At 55.9% G+C, this 23,161-nt stretch overlaps 1 protein-coding gene across 1 annotated transcript in view; it reads left to right on the forward strand.

The window, feature by feature from the left end:
• ITSN1 (intersectin 1) overlaps positions 1-23,161 on the forward strand; it is a 104,801-nt gene that overhangs the window by 56,596 nt on the left and 25,044 nt on the right. Inside the window, 8 exon segments of the mRNA XM_071567519.1 lie at positions 119-278; positions 2,727-2,932; positions 6,227-6,306; positions 10,047-10,213; positions 15,193-15,238; positions 16,851-16,972; positions 17,736-17,850; positions 20,483-20,674. Of these exon segments, the coding sequence (XP_071423620.1) occupies positions 119-278; positions 2,727-2,932; positions 6,227-6,306; positions 10,047-10,213; positions 15,193-15,238; positions 16,851-16,972; positions 17,736-17,850; positions 20,483-20,674 (1,088 nt within the window).

The raw sequence follows: 23,161 nt of genomic DNA on the forward strand, positions 1-23,161 counted from the left end.
GGTCGGCTGCCCATATGGCTGCCCCTGGTGCCAAGGGTCAGGCAGTGAAATCCCCGTGGGAGTCTGTGTTGTCCTTCAGTGGGCACAGCGGGACTGACGTGCCCTTTCTCTCTTGCAGCTGGCCCAGCACGCCCAGCGAGAAGGCCGACAGTGAGAGCTGGGAGGCGTGGGCAGCACAGCCCTCCCTGACGGTGCCCAGCGCCGGGCAGGGCCGGCAGCGCTCGGCCTTCACCCCTGCCACTGCCACGGGCTCCTCGCCCTCGCCCGTGCTGGGCCAGGTGAGCCCTGCTCCTGGCACTGCCACTGGTACTGCCACTGCCACTGGCACTGCCCCTCCCACTGGCACTGCCCCTGCCACTGCCACGGGCTCCTCGCCCTCCCCTGTGCTGGGCCAGGTGAGCCCTGCCCCTGGCACTGCCCCTGGTGCTGCCCCTGGCACTGCCACTGGTACTGCCCCTGCCACTGCCACGGGCTCCTCGCCCTCCCCTGTGCTGGGCCAGGTGAGCCCTGCCCCTGGCACTGTCCCTGCCACTGGCACTGCCCCTGCCACTGCCACGGGCTCCTCGCCCTCGCCTGTGCTGGGCCAGGTGAGCCCTGCCCCTGGCACTGCCACTGGTACTGCCACTGCCCCTGCCACTGCCCCTCCCACTGGCACTGCCCCTGCCACTGCCACGGGCTCCTCACCCTCGCCCGTGCTGGGCCAGGTGAGCCCTGCCCCTGGCACTGCCACTGGTACTGCCACTGCCCCTCCCACTGGCACTGCCCCTGCCACTGCCACGGGCTCCTCGCCCTCGCCCGTGCTGGGCCAGGTGAGCCCTGCCCCTGGCACTGCCACTGATACTGCCACTGCCCCTGCCACTGCCCCTCCCACTGGCACTGCCCCTGCCACTGCCACGGGCTCCTCGCCCGTGCTGGGCCAGGTGAGCCCTGCCCCGGCACTGTCCCTGCCACTGGCACTGCCCCGGCACTGCCCCTCCCACTGTCCCTGCCCCTGCCACTGCCCCTGCCACTGCCCCTGCCACTGCCCCTGCCACTGCCACGGGCTCCTCGCCCTCCCCTGTGCTGGGCCAGGTGAGCCCTGCCCCTGCCACTGCCACGGGCTCCTCGCCCTCCCCTGTGCTGGGCTAGGTGAGCCCTGCCCCGGCAATGCCCCTGGCACTGCCCCTGCCCCTGGCGCTGCCACTGCCACGGGCTCCTCGCGCTTGCCTGTGCTGGGCCAGGTGAGCCCTGGCACTGCCCCTGGTACTGCCCCTGGCACTGCCACTGCCATGGGCTCCTTATCCTCCCCTGTGCTGGGCCAGGTGAGCCCTGCCCTGCCACTGCCCCTGGCACTGCCCCTGGCACTGCCCCTGCCCCTGCCACTGCCCCTGCCACTGCTTGGGGGACCTGGGGGTTGTCACATCTGCCCCTGGGAGTGTCATATCTGCCCCTGGGCAGGGCGAGCTCTGCCAGCCTGGGGGGAGAACAGGCCCTGTGCCCCTGCACACAGGGGGTGGGTGGGCAGTGCTGAGACCCCAGGATGGGCAGAGGATGGAGCAGCTCTGCTGGGAGGAAAGGCTGGCACAGCTGGCATTGGCCAGCCCGGAGAGGAGAAGCTTTGGGGGGACCTCAGTGTGGCCTCCCAGGAGCTGAAGGAGCCCCAGGAAAGATGGAGAGAGACCATTTCCAAGGCATGGAGGGACAGGACAAGGGGAATGGCTTCCAAGTGCCAGAGGGCAGGGCTGGATGGGATATTGGGAAGGAATTGGTGGCTGGGAGGGTGGGCAGGCCCTGGCACAGGGTGGGCAGAGCAGCTGTGGCTGCCCCATCCCTGGGAGTGTCCCAGGCCAGGTTGGACAGGGCTTGGAGCAGCCTGGGCTGGTGGGAGGTGTCCCTGCCCATGGTAGGGGTGGCACTGGGTGGGCTTAAAGTCCCTTCAACCCAAACCACTCCCTGATTCTGTGATCCCTTGACAACATGTGGGACAGGATTTAACACAAAGCACTTCCTGTTCTGGCCTTGTTACATTCAGGTGGTCCAGTCTGGGGTCACTCCTTGGGCCTTTCTTGTCTCCCATGCCCAACAACCTTCACTCCCAGGTGGATTAAGTGGGAAGTGCAATATCAGTGGCAAAGCTTCAGAGCTGCTCAGTTCTCTCCATCTGCTCAGGCATCTCCTTGTCCCCAGGGAACAACAAACTGCTCTGGGAAGTGCTGAGTGTTCTCTCAGAGCAGAACAACCCTGGGGGTGCAAGGAGTGATGTCAGCACAGCATCATTTCAGAGGATCAGTTGGGTTGGAAGAGATGTCTGAGATCATCAAGTCCAAGTCTTGATCCAACCCCACTGTGATCACCAGCCCAGGGCACTCTGTGCCCTGGGCTGGTGATCACAGTAGGGTTGGATCAAGACATGGTGGATTCTCACTCAGTGCCACGTCCAGTGTCACCTTAAACACCTCCAGGGATGGAGAATCCACCCCCTCCCTGGGCAGCCATTCCAATACCTGAGCACTCCATTTGCCCTGGACTTCCCTTGTGTTCTGCCAAAGCAGCTTCCTGAAGGTTTATTACATTTATTTTCAATTTAATATTGGGTGATGTGTTAAGACCCAGAAATTAGAAGGACTGGAACCATTCCTGGGTTTCCCTGGGTGGGAGCTGAGGTGGCTTTGGCTGAGAGGGGCATCCTGAGGACACTCCTTGGGCAGGAGGAGCTCCTTGACTGACTGCTGTGTCTCCTTCCCAAGGGGGAGAAGGTGGAGGGACTCCAGGCCCAGGCCTTGTATCCCTGGAGAGCCAAGAAGGACAACCACCTGAACTTCAACAAGAACGACGTGATCACGGTGCTGGAGCAGCAGGACATGTGGTGGTTTGGGGAGGTGCAGGGCCACAAGGGCTGGTTCCCCAAGTCCTACGTCAAGCTCATCTCAGGCCCCATCAGGAAGTCAACAAGGTATTAATTCTTGTAATGGTTTGACCCATGGCTTCCTCAGTACCCATTGTATCTAAGGAAGTTACAAGTAATCCACACGTGTCTTCCACGTAGCAGTGGGGGAATGGTTTTGTTTTTCTTTCCCTTCCTTGGCTGAGGAGCTGGAGGGAGGTGGTTGAGGTCTGGTCCCTCCGGTTGTTGGTGGTTCTCCTGTCCTGGGTGAGATTGTTTCATTCTTGTTCCCCTTCCTTGAGGTTTTTAATTGTGTTTGTTTTGATTCATTCGGTTTCTTTGGGTTGGGTTGGTGTCTTCCCTATTTCCCAGCTAATCAATCCCCTTTTCTCCCTTCCCCTCTCCCCTGGGAGGTGGGATCCTGTGTATTGTGTATACAGTGTGGTTTGTAAATGTTAGTAAATATAATTTATTCTTTTTATTCAGTTCAGTTTCTTTAGAGTGCGTTTCTTTTCAGTTTTTTTTTCCCTTTCCTTTACTGGGAAGGTTCTGGGAGGGGGAAGGGGGCCAGTCCAGGGTTGGCAACAGCTGTGCCAAACCTGCGACAATTCTGTTGGCTGGTCCTGTGCTCCCCTTCTGGGCTGGGAGAGATGGACATGGAGAGAGACACAGTTGGATTTTACAGCTCAGGATCTCTCTGAAAGTGCCTTTTTCTCTGGCTCTTGGGAGAACTTTGACTTTTGGGCTGGAATAAAGATGGAGAGTGGCACAGTTGGATTTTAAAGCTCAGGATCTCTCTGGAAGTGCCTTTTTCTGTGGCTCTTTGGAGAGTTTGACTTCTGGGCTGGAATAGATAAAGGTGGAGAGTGGCACAGTTGGATTTTAAAGCTGAGGATCTCTGTGAAAGTGCCTTTTTTATGTGGCTCTTGGGAGAGCTTTCACTTCTGGGCTGAGATAGATGGAGATGGAGAGAGACACAGTTGGATTTTACAGCTCAGGATCTCTGTGAAAGTGCCTTTTTCTGTGACTCTTGGGAGAACTTTGACTTCTGGGCTGAGATAGATGGAGATGGAGAGAGACACAGTTGGATTTTAAAGCTGAGAATCTCTGAAAGTGCCTTTTTCTGTGACTCTTTGGAGAACTTTGACTTCTGGGCTGGAATAAAGATGGAGAGTGGCATAGTTGGATTTTAAAGCTCAGGATCTCTCTGAAAGTGCCTTTTTTTCTCTGGCTCTTGGGAGAGCTTTCACTTCTGGGCTGGAATAGATGGAGATGGAGAGAGGCACAGTTGGATTTTAAAGCTCAGGATCTCTCTGGAAGTGCCTTTTTCTGTGGCTCTTGGGAGAACTTTGATTTTTGGGCTGGAATAAAGATGGAGAGTGGCACAGTTGGATTTTAAAGCTCAGGATCTCTCTGAAAGTGCCTTTTTCTGTGACTCTTTGGAGAGCTTTGACTTCTGGGCTGGAATAGATAAAGGTGGAGAGTGGCACAGTTGGATTTTAAAGCTGAGGATCTCTGTGAAAGTGCCTTTTTTATCTGGCTCTTGGGAGAGCTTTGACTTCTGTGCTGGGAGAGGTGGAGATGGAGAGAGACACAGTTGGATTTTACAGCTCAGGATCTCTCTGAAAGTGCCTTTTTCTCTGGCTCTTGGGAGAATTTTGATTTTTGGGCTGGAATAAAGATGGAGAGTGGCATAGTTGGATTTTAAAGCTCAGGATCTCTCTGGAAGTGCCTTTTTCTCTGGCTCTTGGGAGAACTTTGACTTCTGGGCTGGAATAGATAAAGGTGGAGAGTGGCATAGTTGGATTTTAAAGCTGAGGATCTCTCTGAAAGTGCCTTTTTCTGTGGCTCTTTGGAGAGCTTTCACTTTTGGGCTGGGAGAGATGGAGATGGAGAGAGACACAGTTGGATTTTAAAGCTCAGGATCTCTCTGAAAGTGCCTTTTTCTGTGGCTCTTTGGAGAGCTTTCACTTCTGGGCTGGGAGAGATGGAGATGGAGAGAGGCACAGTTGGATTTTACAGCTGAGGATCTCTGTGAAAGTGCCTTTTTTATGTGGCTCTTGGGAGAACTTTGATTTTTGGGCTGGAATAAAGATGGAGAGAGGCACAGTTGGATTTTAAAGCTCAGGATCTCTGTGAAAGTGCCTTTTTCTGTGGCTCTTTGGAGAGCTTTCACTTCCAGCCTTGGGAATTGGTGTGAACAATCAGAAAACTGCCCCCAGTTCTCGTTGGGTCTTCCCTCAGCAGCAAAAATTGATGGACCTCCTTCATTTTATGTGACTTGCAACTAAAATTGAGTGTCTTGGGTTTTATGAATGTTACCTGTGTGAGTCACAGCCTGCCTGGCCCCAGGTTGGAAAGACACTCCTCAAATCTGAATCAACTCTCAGTTCTCTTAATGTTTTGAGTAACTTTATTTAAAGTAACTTCATTATATGAGTAACTTTATTTCAAGTAACTTTAAGCAACTTCATTATTTGAGTAACTTTATTTAAAGTAACTTTAAGTAACTTTATTTCAAGTAACTTTATTGTTTGAGTAACTTTATTTCAAGTAACTTTGAGTAACTTTATTATTTGAGTAACTTTATTTAAAGTAACTTTAAGCAACTTCATTATTTGAGTGACTTTATTTCAAGTAACTTTATTTGAGTAATTTTATTTCAAGTAACTTCATTATTTGAGTAATTTTATTTAAAGTAATTTCATTATTTGAGTAATTTTATTTAAAGTAATTTCATTATTTGAGTAACTTTATTTAAAGTAACTTCATTGTTTGAGTAACTTTTTTTCAAGTAATTTATTGTTTGAGTAACTTTATTTCAAGTAACTTCATTATTTGAGTAACTTTATTTAAAGTAACTTTAAGGAACTTTATTATTTGAGTGACTTTATTTCAAGTAACTTTATTTGAGTAACTTTATTTAAAGTAACTTTAAGGAACTTTATTATTTGAGTGACTTTATTTCAAGTAATTTCATTATTTGAGTAACTTTATTTAAAGTAACTTTAAGTAACTTTATTGTTTGAGTAACTTTAAAGTAACTTTATTATTTGAGTAACTTTATTTCAAGTAACTTCATTATTTGAGTGACTTTATTAAAAGAACAGAGTAACTTCAGAGTAACAACAATTCTGTGTAACTCGTGGGCAACATTAATAATACAAATGAATATGAGTTTAGATAATTTTTTACAGAGGAAGAAGAGGAGATGCAGAAATTTCTCAGTTTGAGGCAGTTGCCTAAATGTGCCTTAAATCTTTCCTTTGCTCAGTTCCTGCTCCCCCCCAGGGCTGGGCTGGGCTGGGGGTGCCTCTCTGAGCCTGCCTGGCCTGTCCTCACTGCCCCTTCTTGTCTCCCCAGCCTGGACTCCGGGTCCTCAGACAGCCCTGCCAGTCTGAAAAGAGCCTCCCCAGCAGCCAAGGCCACGGGGTCAGGGGAAGGTGAGCACCTGGCACTGCCCATCCCGTGCCCCTGGGATGAGGGGCAATTCCTGCAGCAAGGATTTGGGGCAGGGGGGGTCAGGGGAAGGTGAGCACCTGGCACTGCCCATCCTGTGCCCCTGGGATGAGGGACAATTCCTGCAGCAGGGATTTGGGATTGGGGGGGGTCAGGGGAAGGTGAGCACCTGGCACTGCCCATCCTGTGCCCCTGGGATGAGGGGCAATTCCTGCAGCAGGGATTTGGGGCAGGGGGGGTCAGGGGAAGGTGAGCACCTGGCACTGCCCATCCCGTGCCCCTGGGATGAGGGGCAATTCCTGCAGCAGGGATTTGGGGCAGGGGGTGGGTCAGGGGAAGGTGAGCACCTGGCACTGCCCATCCCGTGCCCCTGGGATGAGGGGCAATTCCTGCAGCAGGGATTTGGGGCAGGGGGGTCAGGGGAAGGTGAGCACCTGGCACTGCCCATCCCGTGCCCCTGGGATGAGGGGCAATTCCTGCAGCAGGGATTTGGGGCAGGGGGGGTCAGGGGAAGGTGAGCACCTGGCACTGCCCATCCCGTGCCCCTGGGATGAGGGGCAATTCCTGCAGCAAGGATTTGGGGCAGGGGGTGGGTCAGGGGAAGGTGAGCACCTGGCACTGCCCATCCCGTGCCCCTGGGATGAGGGGCAATTCCTGCAGCAGGGATTTGGGGCAGGGGGGGTCAGGGGAAGGTGAGCACCTGGCACTGCCCATCCCGTGCCCCTGGGATGAGGGGCAATTCCTGCAGCAGGGATTTGGGGCAGGGGGTGGGTCAGGGGAAGGTGAGCACCTGGCACTGCCCATCCTGTGCCCCTGGGATGAGGGGCAATTCCTGCAGCAGGGATTTGGGGGTAAGGGGGGTCAGGGGAAGGTGAGCACCTGGCACTGCCCATCCCGTGCCCCTGGGATGAGGGGCAATTCCTGCAGCAGGGATTTGGGGCAGGGGGTGGGTCAGGGGAAGGTGAGCACCTGGCACTGCCCATCCCGTGCCCCTGGGATGAGGGGCAATTCCTGCAGCAGGGATTTGGGGCAGGGGGGTCAGGGGAAGGTGAGCACCTGGCACTGCCCATCCTGTGCCCCTGGGATGAGGGGCAATTCCTGCAGCAGGGATTTGGGGGTGGGGGGGGTCAGGGGAAGGTGAGCACCTGGCACTGCCCATCCCGTGCCCCTGGGATGAGGGGCAATTCCTGCAGCAGGGATTTGGGGGTGGGGGGGGTCAGGGGAAGGTGAGCACCTGGCATTGCCCATCCCGTGCCCCTGGGATGAGGGGCAATTCCTGCAGCAGGGATTTGGGGCAGGGGGTGGGTCAGGGGAAGGTGAGCACCTGGCACTGCCCATCCTGTGCCCCTGGGATGAGGGGCAATTCCTGCAGCAGGGATTTGGGGCAGGGGGGGATCAGGGGAAGGTGAGCACCTGGCACTGCCCATCCTGTGCCCCTGGGATGAGGGGCAATTCCTGCAGCAGGGATCTGGGGGTAAGGGGGGTCAGGGGAAGGTGAGCACCTGGCACTGCCCATCCCGTGCCCCTGGGATGAGGGGCAATTCCTGCAGCAGGGATTTGGGGCAGGGGGTGGGTCAGGGGAAGGTGAGCACCTGGCACTGCCCATCCCGTGCCCCTGGGATGAGGGGCAATTCCTGCAGCAGGGATTTCGGGATGGGGGTGGGTCAGGGGAAGGTGAGCACCTGGCACTGCCCATCCTGTGCCCCTGGGATGAGGGGCAATTCCTGCAGCAGGGATTTGGGGCAGGGGGGGTCAGGGGAAGGTGAGCACCTGGCACTGCCACGGGTGCCCCTGGGATGAGGGGCAATTCCTGCAGCAGGGATTTGGGGGTAAGGGGGGTCAGGGGAAGGTGAGCACCTGGCACTGCCCATCCCGTGCCCCTGGGATGAGGGGCAATTCCTGCAGCAGGGATTTGGGACAGGGGGTGGGTCAGGGGAAGGTGAGCACCTGGCACTGCCCATCCTGTGCCCCTGGGATGAGGGGCAATTCCTGCAGCAGGGATTTGGGACAGGGGGTGGGTCAGGGGAAGGTGAGCACCTGGCACTGCCCATCCCGTGCCCCTGGGATGAGGGGCAATTCCTGCAGCAGGGATTTGGGGCAGGGGGGAGGAGAAGGAGCTCCACACAACACAAGGGGTGAAAGGAGCTTCTGTGCTTTGCCAATATTTTGATTTTTTACCAGTATTTTGGTAACTGGTTTTGCTCTGGAATTGGGTTATGCCACGTCAGCTCTTCTGTCTGTGTATTCCATGATGTCAGGAATTGGGAATAATGTCTCCATTTCCCCCAAAGCTCATTCCCAATGTTTCACCCAAGCTCTTAATGAAAGCAGTGCCAGTGAGTTACAGAATATTGGGATCCTCCTGGTCAGGGCTGCTCATTTTCAGAGATGAGCCTGGAGCAAAGACAGGGAGTGATCCAGTCAGTCCCAGCCCTCTGGAGGGATTGAATTTATCCAGTCAGTCCCAGCCCTCTGGAGGGATTGAATTTATCCAGTCAGTCCCAGCCCTCTGGAGGGATTGAAAAAGGAATTCCTGGCTGGAGGGAGCAGCAAAGATGCCCCCACAAGGACAGGGAGATAATCAGTTAATTAAGAATAGCCCAGCTCTGTCTCACAGAGCTTTAGGTTGGAAGGGACCTGCCAGATCTGCTGCTGGTTGGCCTCATGTTAGAGGAAAAGTGATGGTAGACAGGCTGAGGCTTCTTTTATGTATCTATATCTCTTTCTTTCCTTCTTTCCTTCTTTCTTTCTTGGCTGTTTTTCTGCCCAGTCCGGGCTCTGTTTCTGCCCAGTCCGAGCTGTGTTTCTGTCCAGTCTCTGCTGTGTTTCTGTCCAGTCTCTGCTGTGTTTCTGTCCAGTTTCTGCCCAGTCTGGGCTGTGTTTCTCCCCACTCTCTCTGTGTTTCTCCCCACTCTCTCTGTGTTTCTCCCCACTCCCTGCTCTGTTTCTCCCCACTCTCTCTGTGTTTCTCCCCACTCCCTGCTCTGTTTCTCCCCACTCTCTCTGTGTTTCTCCCCACTCCCTGCTCTGTTCCTCCCCACTCCCTGCTCTGTTTCTCCCCACTCCCTGCTCTGTTTCTCCCCACTCCCTGCTCTGTTTCTCCCCACTCCCTGCTCTGTTTCTCCCCACTCCCTGCTCTGTTCCTCCCCACTCCCTGCCCTGTTCCTCCCCACTCCCTACCCTGTTCCTCCCCACTCCCTGCTCTGTTTCTCCCCACTCCCTGCTCTGTTCCTCCCCACTCCCTGCCCTGTTTCTCCCCACTCCCTGCCCTGTTTCTCCCCACTCCCTGCTCTGTTTCTCCCCACTCCCTGCTCTGTTTCTCCCCACTCCCTACCCTGTTCCTCCCCACTCCCTACCCTGTTCCTCCCCACTCCCTGCTCTGTTCCTCCCCACTCCCTGCTCTGTTCCTCCCCACTCCCTGCTCTGTTTCTCCCCACTCCCTGCTCTGTTTCTCCCCACTCCCTGCTCTGTTTCTCCCCACTCTCTGCTCTGTGTTTCTCCCCACTCTCTCTCTGTTTCTCCCCACTCCCTGCTCTGTTTCTCCCCACTCCCTGCCCTGTTTCTCCCCACTCCCTGCCCTGTTTCTCCCCACTCCCTGCTCTGTTCCTCCCCACTCCCTGCTCTGTTTCTCCCCACTCCCTGCCCTGTTTCTCCCCACTCCCTGCTCTGTTCCTCCCCACTCCCTGCCCTGTTCCTCACCACTCTCTGCTCTCTCTCCCCCCAGAGTACATTGCCATGTACACCTACGAGAGCTCGGAGCAAGGAGACCTCACGTTCCAACAAGGTGACATGATTCTGGTGACAAAGAAAGATGGTGACTGGTGGACAGGCACGCTGGGGGATAAATCAGGAGTGTTCCCATCTAATTATGTGAGACTCAAAGATGCTGAGGTAGAGAAACGTTGCAATGTTCTCAACTGCAGCTGAGGGTGTTGCCTTTGGGGTTCTCCTGGTTGGAGGGCACTGGGGCAGAAGGGAAAGAAAATAAAAACATGGTGGAGGTTGCTGAGTGTGAGGTTGGGAAGGAGGAACAATAAGAGTGTGTTGTACAACTCAACAACATAAAGAGTTTGTGTGTTATATATTAAAACACTGTGGGAAGAGCCCCCATGGCCCTGGGGTGGAGACCAAGCAGAACAGCCCTGGCTCTGCTGTTCCCCAGGTAAGTCTGAGCTGGGTCTTACCTTCCTGCCATTATTAAAAAAAATATTTAGAGAGTAAAATTTCACTCTGTTGTATTTTTTCCCCATTGACATTTTCTTGCAATCAAGGGGAACAAATTTTGCACCAACTTAGCCTTGATTTTGGAAGGTTTTGACTTGGTAACAGAGGTTCTGTTTCAGCTGAAATAATTCCATAAAACGTGTCCATGTTATTTCTTTTCTTTCTGTTTAGGCATTCTAAAGATTCTTTCTTTTTAGGCATTCTAAAGGAAGATGTTTTCTCATTTCTGTTGGTTGAGGGAATCATTTCTTTGCCAGTGGGAATGAGCTCAGTCAGAGGTGCCCACACCTGGTTTGTGTCTCTGCAGCAATGGGGGGTTTGAAGGGCAATCAGTGAAACTCGGTGGATTTGGGGCAGTTTGGAAGGAAAGGCTTTTGCTCAGGTCTGTTCTGGGGAATTCTCTGTGTGTGTGACACAACCCAGTGAAAAAACTGCAGCACTGAGAAAAGTCACCCCTGGAAATCCCTTCTGCTGGTGGAGGAGCCCAAGGAGCAAACCCTGGGTGGGCTGTGCAGCTGTGGGAGGCCCTGGGAGGGCAATGGAGGGACTGGCAATGCCAACACCCCACAGGACAGGACTGGAAGAGCTGGAGTTCTGCCCCTGGGCACTGCAGCCCTTGGGAGAGGGAACTTTGGGGTGTTGGGGCAAATCCTTGCCCAGAACTCAAGTGTTTCACACAGACCTGGTTTGCTCTGGGGTCAGGTTGGTGTCTCTGGCTCAGCTGCTCTGGGGCTGTGCCAGCTCAGGGCAGCTCAGCCACAGTGCCCTGTGCCAGGGAGAGCCCCACCTGCAGCCCCAGCCCTGGGCAGGGAGGGAGGGGAGGGCTCAGGGTCCTGCTGGTCCCTTACCCTGAGCTCCTGCAATGCTCCCTGTGCCCACAGGGCACTGCCCTCTGCAGGGGCAGATTCCCTGGCATGGCAGAATTCTGTTCCCAGAGCCAGCTCTTGGGCACTGCCCTGCTCCAGGGGCAGAATTCTGTTCCCAGCCTGTGCCCAGATCCATCTCTTGGGGCACTGCCCTGCTCCAGGTGGCAGTTCCCATCATGCCATGGCAGAGTTTTGCCCCCAGCCTGTGCCCAAACCAGCTCCTGGGCACTGCTCTGCTCCAGGGGCAGTTCCCATGCCATGGCAGATTTCTGTGCCTCCCTCCTGTCCTCAGAGCCAGCCCTGGGGCACTGCCCTGCTCCAGGGGCAGAGTTCTGCCCCCAGCCTGTGCCCAGAGCCAGCCCTGGGGCACTGCTCTGCTCCAGGGGCAGTTCCTGTGCCATGGCAGAGTTCTGCCTCCCTCCTGGTCCCAGAGCCAGCTCTGGGGCACTGCCCTCTCCAGGGGCAGAGTTCTGCCTCCCTCCTGGTCCCAGAGCCAGCTCTGGGGCACTGCCCTCTCCAGGGGCAGAGTTCTGCCTCCCTCCTGGTCCCAGAGCCAGCTCTGGGGCACTGCCCTCTCCAGGGGCAGAGTTGTGCCCCCCTCCTGGTCCCAGAGCCAGCTCTGGGGCACTGCCCTCTCCAGGGGCAGTTCCCATCACAGCATGGCAGAGTTCTGTGCTCCCAGCCTGTCACAGATCCAGCTCTGGGGCACAACTCTGGGGGTCTGCCCTCTCCAGGGGCAGTTCCCATCATGGCATGGCAGAGTTGTGCCCCCCTCCTGTGCCTGGGCAGCTGCTGCTGCTGGAGAGGCTCCTGCAGAGGGGCCTCCCTGTTCCCCTCAGCCCCCCAGGCAGCCAGAGCTGATCTCTCAGCAGCCCCTGCAGAGTTTGCAGAAATGCCTCTGAACCTCCACATTTCAATGGTTTCCACCCCACAAGAATGTTTTCATTTGCTCCCCTGCCCAGGCTGCCCATTCACCCCAAGGTGATAAATTCAACTCTTCCCTGTTCCTTCAAGTTTCAACTTATTAGCAGGGTGGGAAAGTCTTTGTTCTTCAGAGGAGCAGTGACCTCAGTGCATGGTCCATTCCCAGAGTTTGCAGCAGAGTGAGGTGGATGGAGACAGCTGAGAGAGGGTTTTGTCCTGGAAACTGGTGGGAATTCCCTCGGGGGGGCTGGAGCCCATGGGGGGTTTGGACACACAACAATTGGGATGCCTCTGGTTGGGAAACTTGGCATAAATGTCCAGCAGATCATGCCAGTGTGACTGCCCAGGGTCCTGCTGGGCAGCCCAGCCCAGGGAGGGGCTGGGTCTGACCCAACTGGCAGAGCAGGCTCTGCCCTTCTGGTTCAGAGGCTTCAGCAGTGCCCACAAAATGCCCTCAGGGATCCATCAGGGGCTCAGGGATCCATGAACAGAGCAGGGTCTGCCCTCCTGGTCCAGAGGCTTCAGCAGTGCCCACAGAATGCCCTCAGGGATCCACGAGGGGCGCAGGGATCCATGAACAGAGCAGGGTCTGCCCTCCTGGTCCAGAGGCTTCAGCAGTGCCCACAGAATGCCCTCAGGGATCCACGAGGGGCTCAGGGATCCATGAACAGAGCAGGGTCTGCCCTCCTGGTCCAGAGGCTTCAGCAGTGCCCACAGAATGCCCTCAGGGATCCACGAGGGGCTCAGGGATCCATCAGGGATCCATGAACAGAGCAGGGTCTGACCTCTCCCTGTGTTTCCTCTCCCCAGAAGGAACTGAAAATATTTCTCCATCTGCTGAGTGGGCCACAAATTGGGTCCATCTCAAAGGCCCTGGGGGTTAATTTGGTTACTCCCTGAAGTGCTGTAGGACCTCTCTGTGTTTCCTCTGCTTTGTCTCAGGGGTTCAGAGACCCTCAAACAATTCAGCCTCAGTCTGGCCAGGCTGGTTTGGGGCTTCTCCCATGGAATGGCCCCTCAACAGCACAGGGGACTGTAGGACACTCCCAGCCTGTCCCCCTGCAGTGTGGAGGGACCAAGGGAGGTTGGGAGTGTGCTCTGTGAAGGTCCAAGCCCTTGGTTGGCACTGAGGAGGGACTGAAGGGTATTTGGAGTCTCTGAAGGTCCAAGCCCTTGGCACTGAGGATGCACTAAGGGATGTTCTGGAATGTGCTCTGAAGGTCCAGACCCTTTGCTGGCACTGAGGATCCACCAAGGAATGTTCTGGAATGTGCTCTCTGGAGGTCCAAGCCCTTGGTTGGCACTGAGGATGCACTAAGGGGTGTTTGGAGTCTCTGGAGGTCCAAGCCCTTGGTTGGCACTGAGGGCAAAGGGAGTTTCTCTGCCAGAAACACCTCCCAAAGCAGAGGGAATTCCTGAGGCTCCCCTGCCCATCCTGCTGTCACCTTTGGGTGCCCTCCATGTGACCCTCCCTGGGGCTCTGTCCTGCCCTTCTGCTCCAGACCAAAGCCAGGCTATGCCCCTGCCCCTGGGGGTGCCCTCTGGGTTTGCTGCAGCAGTGCCAGGGCTGGAGACAAAGGTGGGGCACTGAGGCCAACCAGAGATGGGGATCTCCCCAAGAATCCCTTCTGGAGAGCCTTCCAGCCCCACCACACACTTTGTCCCCATCGCCCTTTTCTCTCAGCCACTGAACTGGATTTAGTCACTCCTTGTATCACTTTCTGCCCAAGTTCTCCAAGCACAGATAAACAGGGAGGGCCCTGAGGGCAACTGGTTTTCTCCACACAGGAATTGGGATCCCAAACCTCCAGGCTGTGGGTTGTGAGGAGGTCCTGGGGGTGAGGAAGGTCAGGCAGGTGCTGAAGGCAGGAGGGTGTTTGCGGTGCCCCAACCCCTGCCCCGGGTGCAGTTTGGGCTTGAGTTGCTCACCCAGCAAAGCTTTGCTGAGCAGAGAGGAGAGACCTGGGGGAGCCACTCAGGGAGGAGCTGGATGATCCCAGGCTTTGCTGGGATCTCTGGGACTGATCCCAGGCATTGGTGGGATCTCTGGGACTGATCCCAGGCTTTGGTGGGATCCCTGGGGCTGATCCCAGTCTCTGCTGGGATACCTGGGACTGTTCCAAAGCTTTGCTGGGATTCCTGGGCCTGATCCCAGGCTTTGCTGGGATTCCTGGGACTGTTCCAAGGCTTTGCTGGGATCCCTGGGACTGTTCCCAGGCTTTGGTGGGATCCTTGGGGCTGATCCCAGACTTTGCTGGGATCCCTGGGGCTGTTACAAGGCTTTACTGGGATTCCTGGGACTGATCCCAGGCTTTGCTGGGATTCCTGGGACTGATCCCAGGCTTTGCTGGGATTCCTGGGACTGATCCCAGGCTTTGCTGGCAAATCCCTTGGCCTGGCTGATGATGGTGATGATGATGATGATTGATGATGATGATGATGGTGATGGTGATGATGATGGTGATGTCCATCCCTCAGGTCTGGGTGCAGGGAGTTTCTCAGGAATATTTGCAATCCAACTGTTTGCAGAGTTACAAACCACTCTTATTTCAACTCCCCTGGACAGAATTCCCAGATTTGCAATTCCAATGTGGTACAATTAGGAATTACATTGATATTTGCAGTCCAGGAAAGGGAATAAAAGTTCAGGAAGGAATTCTGCACTTCCACACTGAGTCAGCCACTTCCCTGCCCTGCCTGGGCTTTATTCCCAGTTAATTACTCCAGTAAGGAATTCTGTCAAAACAGAATCTTCCTGTGAGTTTTTTTACTTCATGCTTGTTTAGTGTCTTAATTAATGTGTTAATAGAGAAATAAATCTGAGTGCTGAACTTGCCTCTTGCTCTCTCTTCCCAGGCTCCAGGAGCAGCTGGAAAAACAGGAAGCTTAGGGAAGAAACCTGGTGAGTGCTGGCTTGGGGCAGCTCCTCCTCCCTGGCCTGGAGGGTTCAGTTCAGTGGCAGCAGAGTCTTTTCCATGAAAATAAAGGGGATTTGCCCCTGGACATTTTGTAGCAGTTTGCACAGTCTGAGAGCTGTTGTAAGACACTTTTACAGCTGTGCCAAGAGCAGTTCTTGATGATGGAGCTGGGATCAAACAGTTCCTCAGCTCCAGTCCTTCCAACGAGTCCATCACAAAGGGCTGGAGAGCAAAAAGCTGCTCCAAATTGAGTGTAAAGTCCCTGATGTGCTGCTGGCAGAGCACTGGGAACCATTCCCTTGGCCTGGCCCTCCATCCCATGTCCATGTCCAGCTCTCCTGGAGCTCCTTCAGGCACTGCAAGGGGCTATAAAATCTCTTCTCAGTAATTCAATATTTAAACAAACAAAATAAAAAGTCCTTCATGGAGGAAAAGCTATTCCTGGGTTGGATTTTCTAAACCTTTTCTTCCTGAATGTTAAATTTGTGACTTGTGTTGGAACTCAATTAACCCAGAGCCAGCACAGCCCCTTGTGCTGCTGGTTGGTGACTCAGCCCTTGGAACCCACATTTGGGAGATCAAACTGAGCAGTGTTTGTTCAGAGGGATAAAAGGCTCAGATTTCTGTTCCTGCAGTGTGGGCACAACTCTGGAACTCCCCCAGGGATGTGTTTGCTGCTCTTCACTTGGTCTCCTGGAGGGCTTTAGGATGGAGGGACTGATGGGATTGTGTGGAAACCCCTGGAATGCTGCTGAGAAACGTGGGGAGGGACTGGGGACAAGGCATGGAGGGACAGGACAAGGGAATGGCTTCAAAGTGCCAGAGGGCAGGGCTGGATGGGATATTGGGAAGGAATTGCTGGCTGGGAGGGTGGGCAGGCCCTGGCACAGGTTGGGCAGAGCAGCTGTGGCTGCCCCATCCCTGGGAGTGTCCCAGGCCAGGCTGGACAGGGCTTGGAGCAGCCTGGGCTGGTGGGAGGTGTCCCTGCCCATGGCAGGGGTGGCACTGGGTGGGCTTTGGGGTCCCTCCCAACCCAACCCAGTCTGGGATTCCCTGAATTGCTGTGCCCAGTCCCAAATCCAGGTTTAAAGCCTCTGTCACTCAGCTCCTGCCTGTCCCAGACCTGTCCCTGTCCCAGCCCTGTCCCTGTCCCAGCCCCTGTCCCTGTCCCAGCCCTGTCCCACCCCTGTCTGTCCTGTCCCTGTCCCTGTCCCAGCCCTGTCCCTGTACCCCCCCCACCTGTCCCAGCAGTGGGTGGGTGGCAGGGGCACAGCGGGTGCAACAGTAGGTGGGTGGCAGGGGCACAGTGGGTGGCAGGGACACAGTCTTGGGGTGGCAGGGGCACAGTGGGTGGCAGGGGCACAGTAGGGGGGTGGCAGGGGCACGGTGGGTGGCAGGGGCACAGTGGGTGGGTGGCAGGGGCACAGTGGATGGCAGGGACACAGTCTTGGGGTGGCAGGGGCACAGTGGGTAGGTGACAGGGGCACAGTGAGTGGCAGAGGCACAGTGGGTGGGTGGCAGGGGCACAGTGGGTGGCAGGGGCACAGTAGGGGGGTGGCAGGGCCCCGCTCACCTCTCGTGCCCTGCTGTGCCCAGAGATCGCCCAGGTCATCGCCGCCTACACGGCCACGGGCCCCGAGCAGCTCACCCTGGCACCCGGGCAGCTCATCCTCGTGAGGAAGAAGAACCCCGGGGGGTGGTGGGAAGGAGAACTCCAGGTTGGTGCCCGTTCCTTGGCAATGAAGTTCCCTGTTCAAAAAAGGGGCATCTGGGGAGTTGCCAAAGCTGGGGGAGGGGGATGGGGAAGCACCAGGGAGGGTTTGCAGCAAAACAAAGCAGGGTGTTCATGTGGCATCTCTGAGCATGGCAGTGCCAGCTGCAGGGGCAGGAGGGGCAGCATTGCCACACAAACAGCTGAGCTCTCCTTAGTGCTGCTCTGAGAGGGCCTGGCTGCAGGCAGTGCCAGTGATGCCCAGGGGGTGCTGTGTGTGTGCCAGTGTTGATGCCCAGGGTGCTGGGGTGCCAGTGTTGCCCAGGGTGTGCTGGGGTGGGTGCCAGGGTATGTTGGAATGCCAGTGTTGATGCCCAGGGTGCTGGAGTGTGTGCCAGTGTGGATGCCCAGCTGCTGGGTGGGTGCCAGTGCTGATGCCCAGGTGCTGGGTGGGTGCCAGTGATGCCTGGGGTGTGTGCCAGTGTGGATGCTGGGTGGATGCCAGTGTGGATGCTCAGGCACTGGGTGGGCACGGGGTGGGTGGCAGTGTGGATGCCCAGCTGCTGTGTGGGTGCTAGGTGGGTGCTGGGTGTGTGCCAGTGATGCCCAGGTGCTGGGTGGGCACTGGGTGGGTGCCAGTGCTGATGCCCAGGCACTGGGTGGGCACTGGGTGGGTGCCAGTGCTGATGCCCAGGCACTGGGTGGGCACTGGGTGGGTGCCAGTGCCGATGCCCAGGCACTGGGTGCCCGTCTCACCCTGCTCTCCGCAGGCTCGCGGGAAGAAGCGCCAGATCGGGTGGTTTCCTGCCAACTACGTGAAGCTGCTCAGCCCTGGCACCAGCAAGACCCCCCCAGGAGAGCTGCCCCGTGCCACGGCACCCCCAGGTGAGCCCCTGACCCCGGCCGGGCTGCAGTGCCAGGGCCTGCCATGGCACCGGGGACACTGAGACAGCTCCAATGGGGACACTGAGCGGGGACTCTGGGACACTGAGCCAGTTCCAGTGGGACACTGAGCCAGTTCCAATGGGAACACTGAGCCAGTTCCAATGGGAACACTGAGCCAGTTCCAATGGGACACTGAGCCAGTTCCAGTGGGACACTGAGCCAGTTCCAATGGGAACACTGAGCCAGTTCCAATGGGACACTGAGCCAGTTCCAGTGGGACACTGAGCCAGTTCCAATGGGAACACTGAGCCAGTTCCAATGGGACACTGAGCCAGTTCCTGTGGGAACACTGAGCCAGTTCCAATGGGAACACTGAGCCAGTTCCTGTGGGAACACTGAGCCAGTTCCAATGGGAACACTGAGCTAGTTCCAATGGGGAACACTGAGCCAGTTCCAGTGGGAACACTGAGCCAGTTCCAGTGGGAACACTGAGCCAGTTCCTTTGGAAACACTGAGCCAGTTCCAGTGGGAACACTGACCTCGTTCCTCTGGGACACTGAACTGGTTCCTCTGGGAATGGCTTTGTCCTGGAATGGCTCCCCAGGCTGGGGGTGGGGGCTGTGCCTGGGGACAGGGAACACTCCAGAGCCAGTCAGGAGGTGCCCTCTGGGAGCACCCAGTGCCCAGATCCTGTGCTGGCTCTGGGAAGGCACTTTGGGGAGTTGGAGAGGGGATTTTTAGGGGGTTTTTTGGCAGCTGAGACACCTGTCCAGGACCTTCCCTTTTCCCAAGGTGAGGTGTGAGGAAACCACTCCCATGGGATGGAGCTTTTTGTGGGTATTTGAAGGTTTAGGAAAAGACAAAAGAGCAACAGGCCATAAGACTTTACATGGAATCACAGAATGGTTGGGTTGGAAAAGGACCCTAAAGATCATATTCCACAATTCCCTCTTTCTCCAGCTGGTGCCAACTGGCTGCTGTGATAGAAACTAAAGAGGCACAAAGTCAGTTTTCTCCAAACCTTCATCAGTTTGGGGTTAAAGTGGAAGGTCAGCACTGAGACACAAACCTTTCCAAGGCAATTCCTGGAATGGTGTCAGGTGGGACAGGCTGAGGCTTCTCCCACATGGGGAATTTTACAGAGGGAAGTTTTTAACCCTTTTTTAATTCCCTGAAGGAATTAATTTAATTCCCTGTTCCCTGCAGGACATGGAAATCTTGAGTAATAAATCATCATTAAAAAAAAAGAGAGAAACTTTTTGACAGATGGAAATAAGTTGCTGGGTGAGCACAGGAGTGAAAATAAAAGCAATTTTAGGGAGAACCTGCCAGAAAGGCTCAGGAACAGAACTCTTGTGTGTGGTGGGACAGTCCCAGCAGCTTCATGGCTTGGCAAGAGAAAACAGAGGGACAGAGAGGAAATATTTCTGTGAGTGCAGTGCTGGAGCTCAGAGAGCTGAGGGAAGTGCCCCTTGGAATGGGGCAGGAGCAGCTGGGAGGGCCTGGGAGGCTTCTTGTTCCTCAGCTTTGCAGGGATTTCTGAGTTCCAAACACCCCAGTGGGTCTACAAGGCCATCCCCACTGGCTTTCTCTTGGATTCTGGAGCTACATGGACTGGAATTGCAAATGTTGCCCAGATTTTCCTGTCCATCAGCCACTTCTGGTGGAAAGTTCCAGGCCAGGTTCTTGGAGCAGCCTGGGCTGGTGGGAGGTGTCCCTGCCCATGGCAGGGGTGGCACTGGGTGGGCTTTGGGGTCCCTTCAAGCCAAACCCCTCTGGGATTCCATGAAACTCTTGGGATCTTCAAATCCCCTGGACTCAGTTTGGAGAGGGCTGTGCTGAGCCCCAGGATGGCACAGGAGAGGGGCAGGAGGGCACTGAGGGGGCCCAGGGCTGTCCTGAGCCATGGGGGGGAGTTATGCCCTTGGGCAGGGGCAGGTGGGATCTCAGCCAAAGGCTCTTCCCCCAGAGGGTGGTGGGCACTGCCCAGACTCCCCAGCGCAGTGGGCACAGCCCTGAGGCTGCCAGAGCTGCAGGAGACAGGGTCAGGGGGGATTGTTGGGGTGCCCTGGGCTGTCCCAAGGTGGTCATTGGGATGCCCTGGGCAGGCTCTGCCCTGGCATAGCTGCCCTGCGTGATAGGGCCAGGGGGTTGATGGGTGTTCTGAGCTGTCTCAGGGTGGTTATTGGGCTGCCCTGGGCTGGGCCAGTGGGTTGCTGGTTGCCCCGGGCAGGGCCAGGGGGCTGCTGGTTGCCCTGGGCAGGGCCAGGGGGTTGCTGGGTGCCCTGGGCTGTCCCAGGGGGTTGTTGGTTGCCCTGGGCTGTCCCAGGGGGTTGCTGGTTGCCCTGGGCAGGGCCGGGGGGTTGCTGGTTGCCCTGGGCAGGGCCAGGGGGTTGCTGGTTGCCCTGGGCTGTCCCAGGGGGTTGCTGGTTGCCCTGGGCAGGGCCAGGGGGTTGTTGGGGTGTCCTGGGCTGGGCCAGCAGGTTGCTGGGTGCCCTGGGCTGTCCCAGGGGGTTGCTGGGTGCCCTGGGCTGTCCCAGGGGGTTGCTGGGTGCCCTGGGCAGGGCCAGGGGGTTGCTGGGTGCCCTGGCCCAGCCCAGCCCAGCCCAGCCCAGCGCCCCATGCCCCGCAGTGTGCCAGGTGATCGGCATGTACGACTACGCGGCGCAGAACGACGACGAGCTGGCGTTCAGCAAGGGGCAGCTGATCACGGTGCTGAGCAGGGACGACCCGGACTGGTGGAAGGGCGAGGCCAACGGGCACGTGGGGCTCTTCCCAGCCAACTACGTCAAGCTGACCACGGACAGCGACCCCAGCCAGCAGTGTGAGTACGGGCAGTGCCCTGCGGGGCACGGGCAGCACTGGGGGCAGCTGTGGGGCCACATGCAGCATTGCTGCTCCAGCTGTGCCTCCAGCTGTGCCTCCAGCTGTGGCTCTGGCTGTGGGTCCACATGCAGCATTGTTGCTCCAGCTGTGCCTCCAGCTGTGGGTCCACATGCAGCATTGTTGCTCCAGCTGTGTCTCCGGCTGTGGCTCTACTGTGGGTCCAGCTGTGGGTCCAGCTGTGTCTCCAGCTGTGGGTCTGGCAGTGGCTTTAGATGTGCCTCCAGCTGTGCCTCCAGCTGTGCTTCCAGCTGTGGGTCCAGCTATGGCTTTAGATGTGGGTGCAGCTGTGGGTCCAGCTGTGTCTCTAGCTATAGGTCCAGCTCTGGGTGCAGCTGTGGGTCCAGCTTTGGGTCTAGCTGTGCCTCCAGCTGTAGTTTCAGCTCTGGGTCCAGCTGTGAGTGCAGCTCTGAGTCCAGCTGTGGCTCCAGCAGTGCCTCCAGCTGTGTTTGCAGCTGTGGCTCCAGCTGTGGCTCCAGCTCTAGGTCCAGCTGTGGCTCCAGCTCTAGGTCCAGCTGTGGCTCCAGCTGTGGCTCCAGCTCTAGGTCCAGCTGTGGCTCCAGCTGTGGCTCCAGCTGTGCCCCTGCCTGAGTCTCTTTGAGGCCCCTCCTCAGCAGCTCCAGCCCCCGTTGTGTGTTTGAGTTTCAGTTCCAGCCCTGCATGTGCCCCCTCCGTTCGCTCCATGCCCTCACCATGCCCAGCTCATCTCCCCTGCTTGGATTTGCTCATTGTTTTGTTTTGCTTATGTGTTGTTTTCCTCCTTTTTCTAGGAATCATTTGTTGTCCATCCCCCACTCAGGCTTGAAAGTGCTCAAAGAGACCCACTATCCCATAGCACTGCCCAGAGGGATGATGGGATCACCCTGATCATGTGGCTCCAGCATGATCATCATCTGCCTTCTGAGTAGAAGAACACACTGCCCAGCAGTCTTACCTCATTGCCATTAGTTGCATGGAGTCGAAGTGGTTGAGTTCATGACCTGCACATAGATGCAAAATCAATTATTCCAAAAAAAAAACCACACAAAAAATAATAAAACAAATAAACAAAATCAATCAGAGGATAGTGGGTCCTTTTGTGGCTTTCAGAGTTACCAAACTAATGTTTCCACCTTTGCACAGGTGCTTTGGGTAGTTTTAAACAAATTATTTTTTAAAGATCTATTTTAGCCTTTGGAAGGAAAAGTATCAATGACATTTTCCTCGTTGCAATTTTGGTTGTGCAAAAAGACCCACTATCAAGGAATGCTGCATGTGCTGTTAAACTTGTTCCAAATGTCCACACATTGCAGATTTTATGTACCTTTCTTTTTTATTGTTCACTTGTCCAGTGTTGTCAATATGTCTTTTTTTTTTCTGTTATTTCCTTGGTTTTTTCCCCAATGGCAAAGAGCAGCAGGAGCTCAGTGGGTGGCAGTGCCCGTGCCAGGGCTGTGCTGGGTGTGCCAGGGCTCTGGGTGAGCTGGGCCATGTCCCTGGAGAGGAGGAGCCTCTGCACAGTGTCCTGCCAGTCTGTTCACTTTATTTTGCACACTCCTGTGGCTGCAGCAGTGCCAGAGCCCTGGGGGGGTCTGGGTGCCCCTTGGTGGTGCCACCACTGCCCCGGGGGGGCAGCAGGACCCTCCTGGCCCTCCCCTTGGACCTGGGTTTGCTTTTTGCCCTTCCAACCAGTGGTTTTCCTGACAAGAAAGAATGTATAGAACTATCTCCCTGCAATTAATTTCCAATGTTTACATTTTTTTAAACTAGACTGTGGAATTTATACCAATTAATATTCCAAGGAGCTTTCAGTGGAGTCGCTGTAGATGTGCCGTAGCCACCCCTGTTGGTTCCTCCTGGAGTTCCTGGTGCTGTCAGTGCTCTCCCCCAACGCCTCAAGCACAATGTAGCCCTTCTACTAATGCTCCCCATTTAGTCCTGCCCTGGTTCTGTGTGTCCTTTAGCCTGAATTCCTCTGGCAGCATTCCCAGCCCTTCCCAGCCCTTCCCAGCCTTCCTCCCGACCCGTCCTCGGTGCAAAGGACAAGTGAAGCTCCTCCCTCAATTGCACTTCAGTATTTCATCACTATGAATGTAAATTATATAAATATATAAAAACCTGCAGCTTTAACAACTGTAATACAGCCTTTAAAATTAGTTCCATGTATAGAGAATTAAATCCTTGGTATAAAAGAGAGACCCACACGTGTTTGTTGTCTCGTTGCTCAGCCCGAGGTCACCCTGAGTGTGGCTGGAGTTGCCACCAGCACAGCCTGGAGCCCTTTGCCCTTCCCAGCCACCCTTGTCTGGATGCTTTGAGTGTTATTGCAGCATAACTGAGCAGGTTGAGCAGTACCTGCAACCCCCCTGCTCGTGCTGGGGTTGTTGGGGTGTCCTGGGCAGGGCTGGGGGTGGCACGGGGTGATCCTGGTGGGTCCTGCCCAGCTCAG

This window comes from Pithys albifrons, chromosome 1, assembly GCF_047495875.1.
Source record: "Pithys albifrons albifrons isolate INPA30051 chromosome 1, PitAlb_v1, whole genome shotgun sequence".
NCBI lineage: Eukaryota > Metazoa > Chordata > Aves > Passeriformes > Thamnophilidae > Pithys > Pithys albifrons.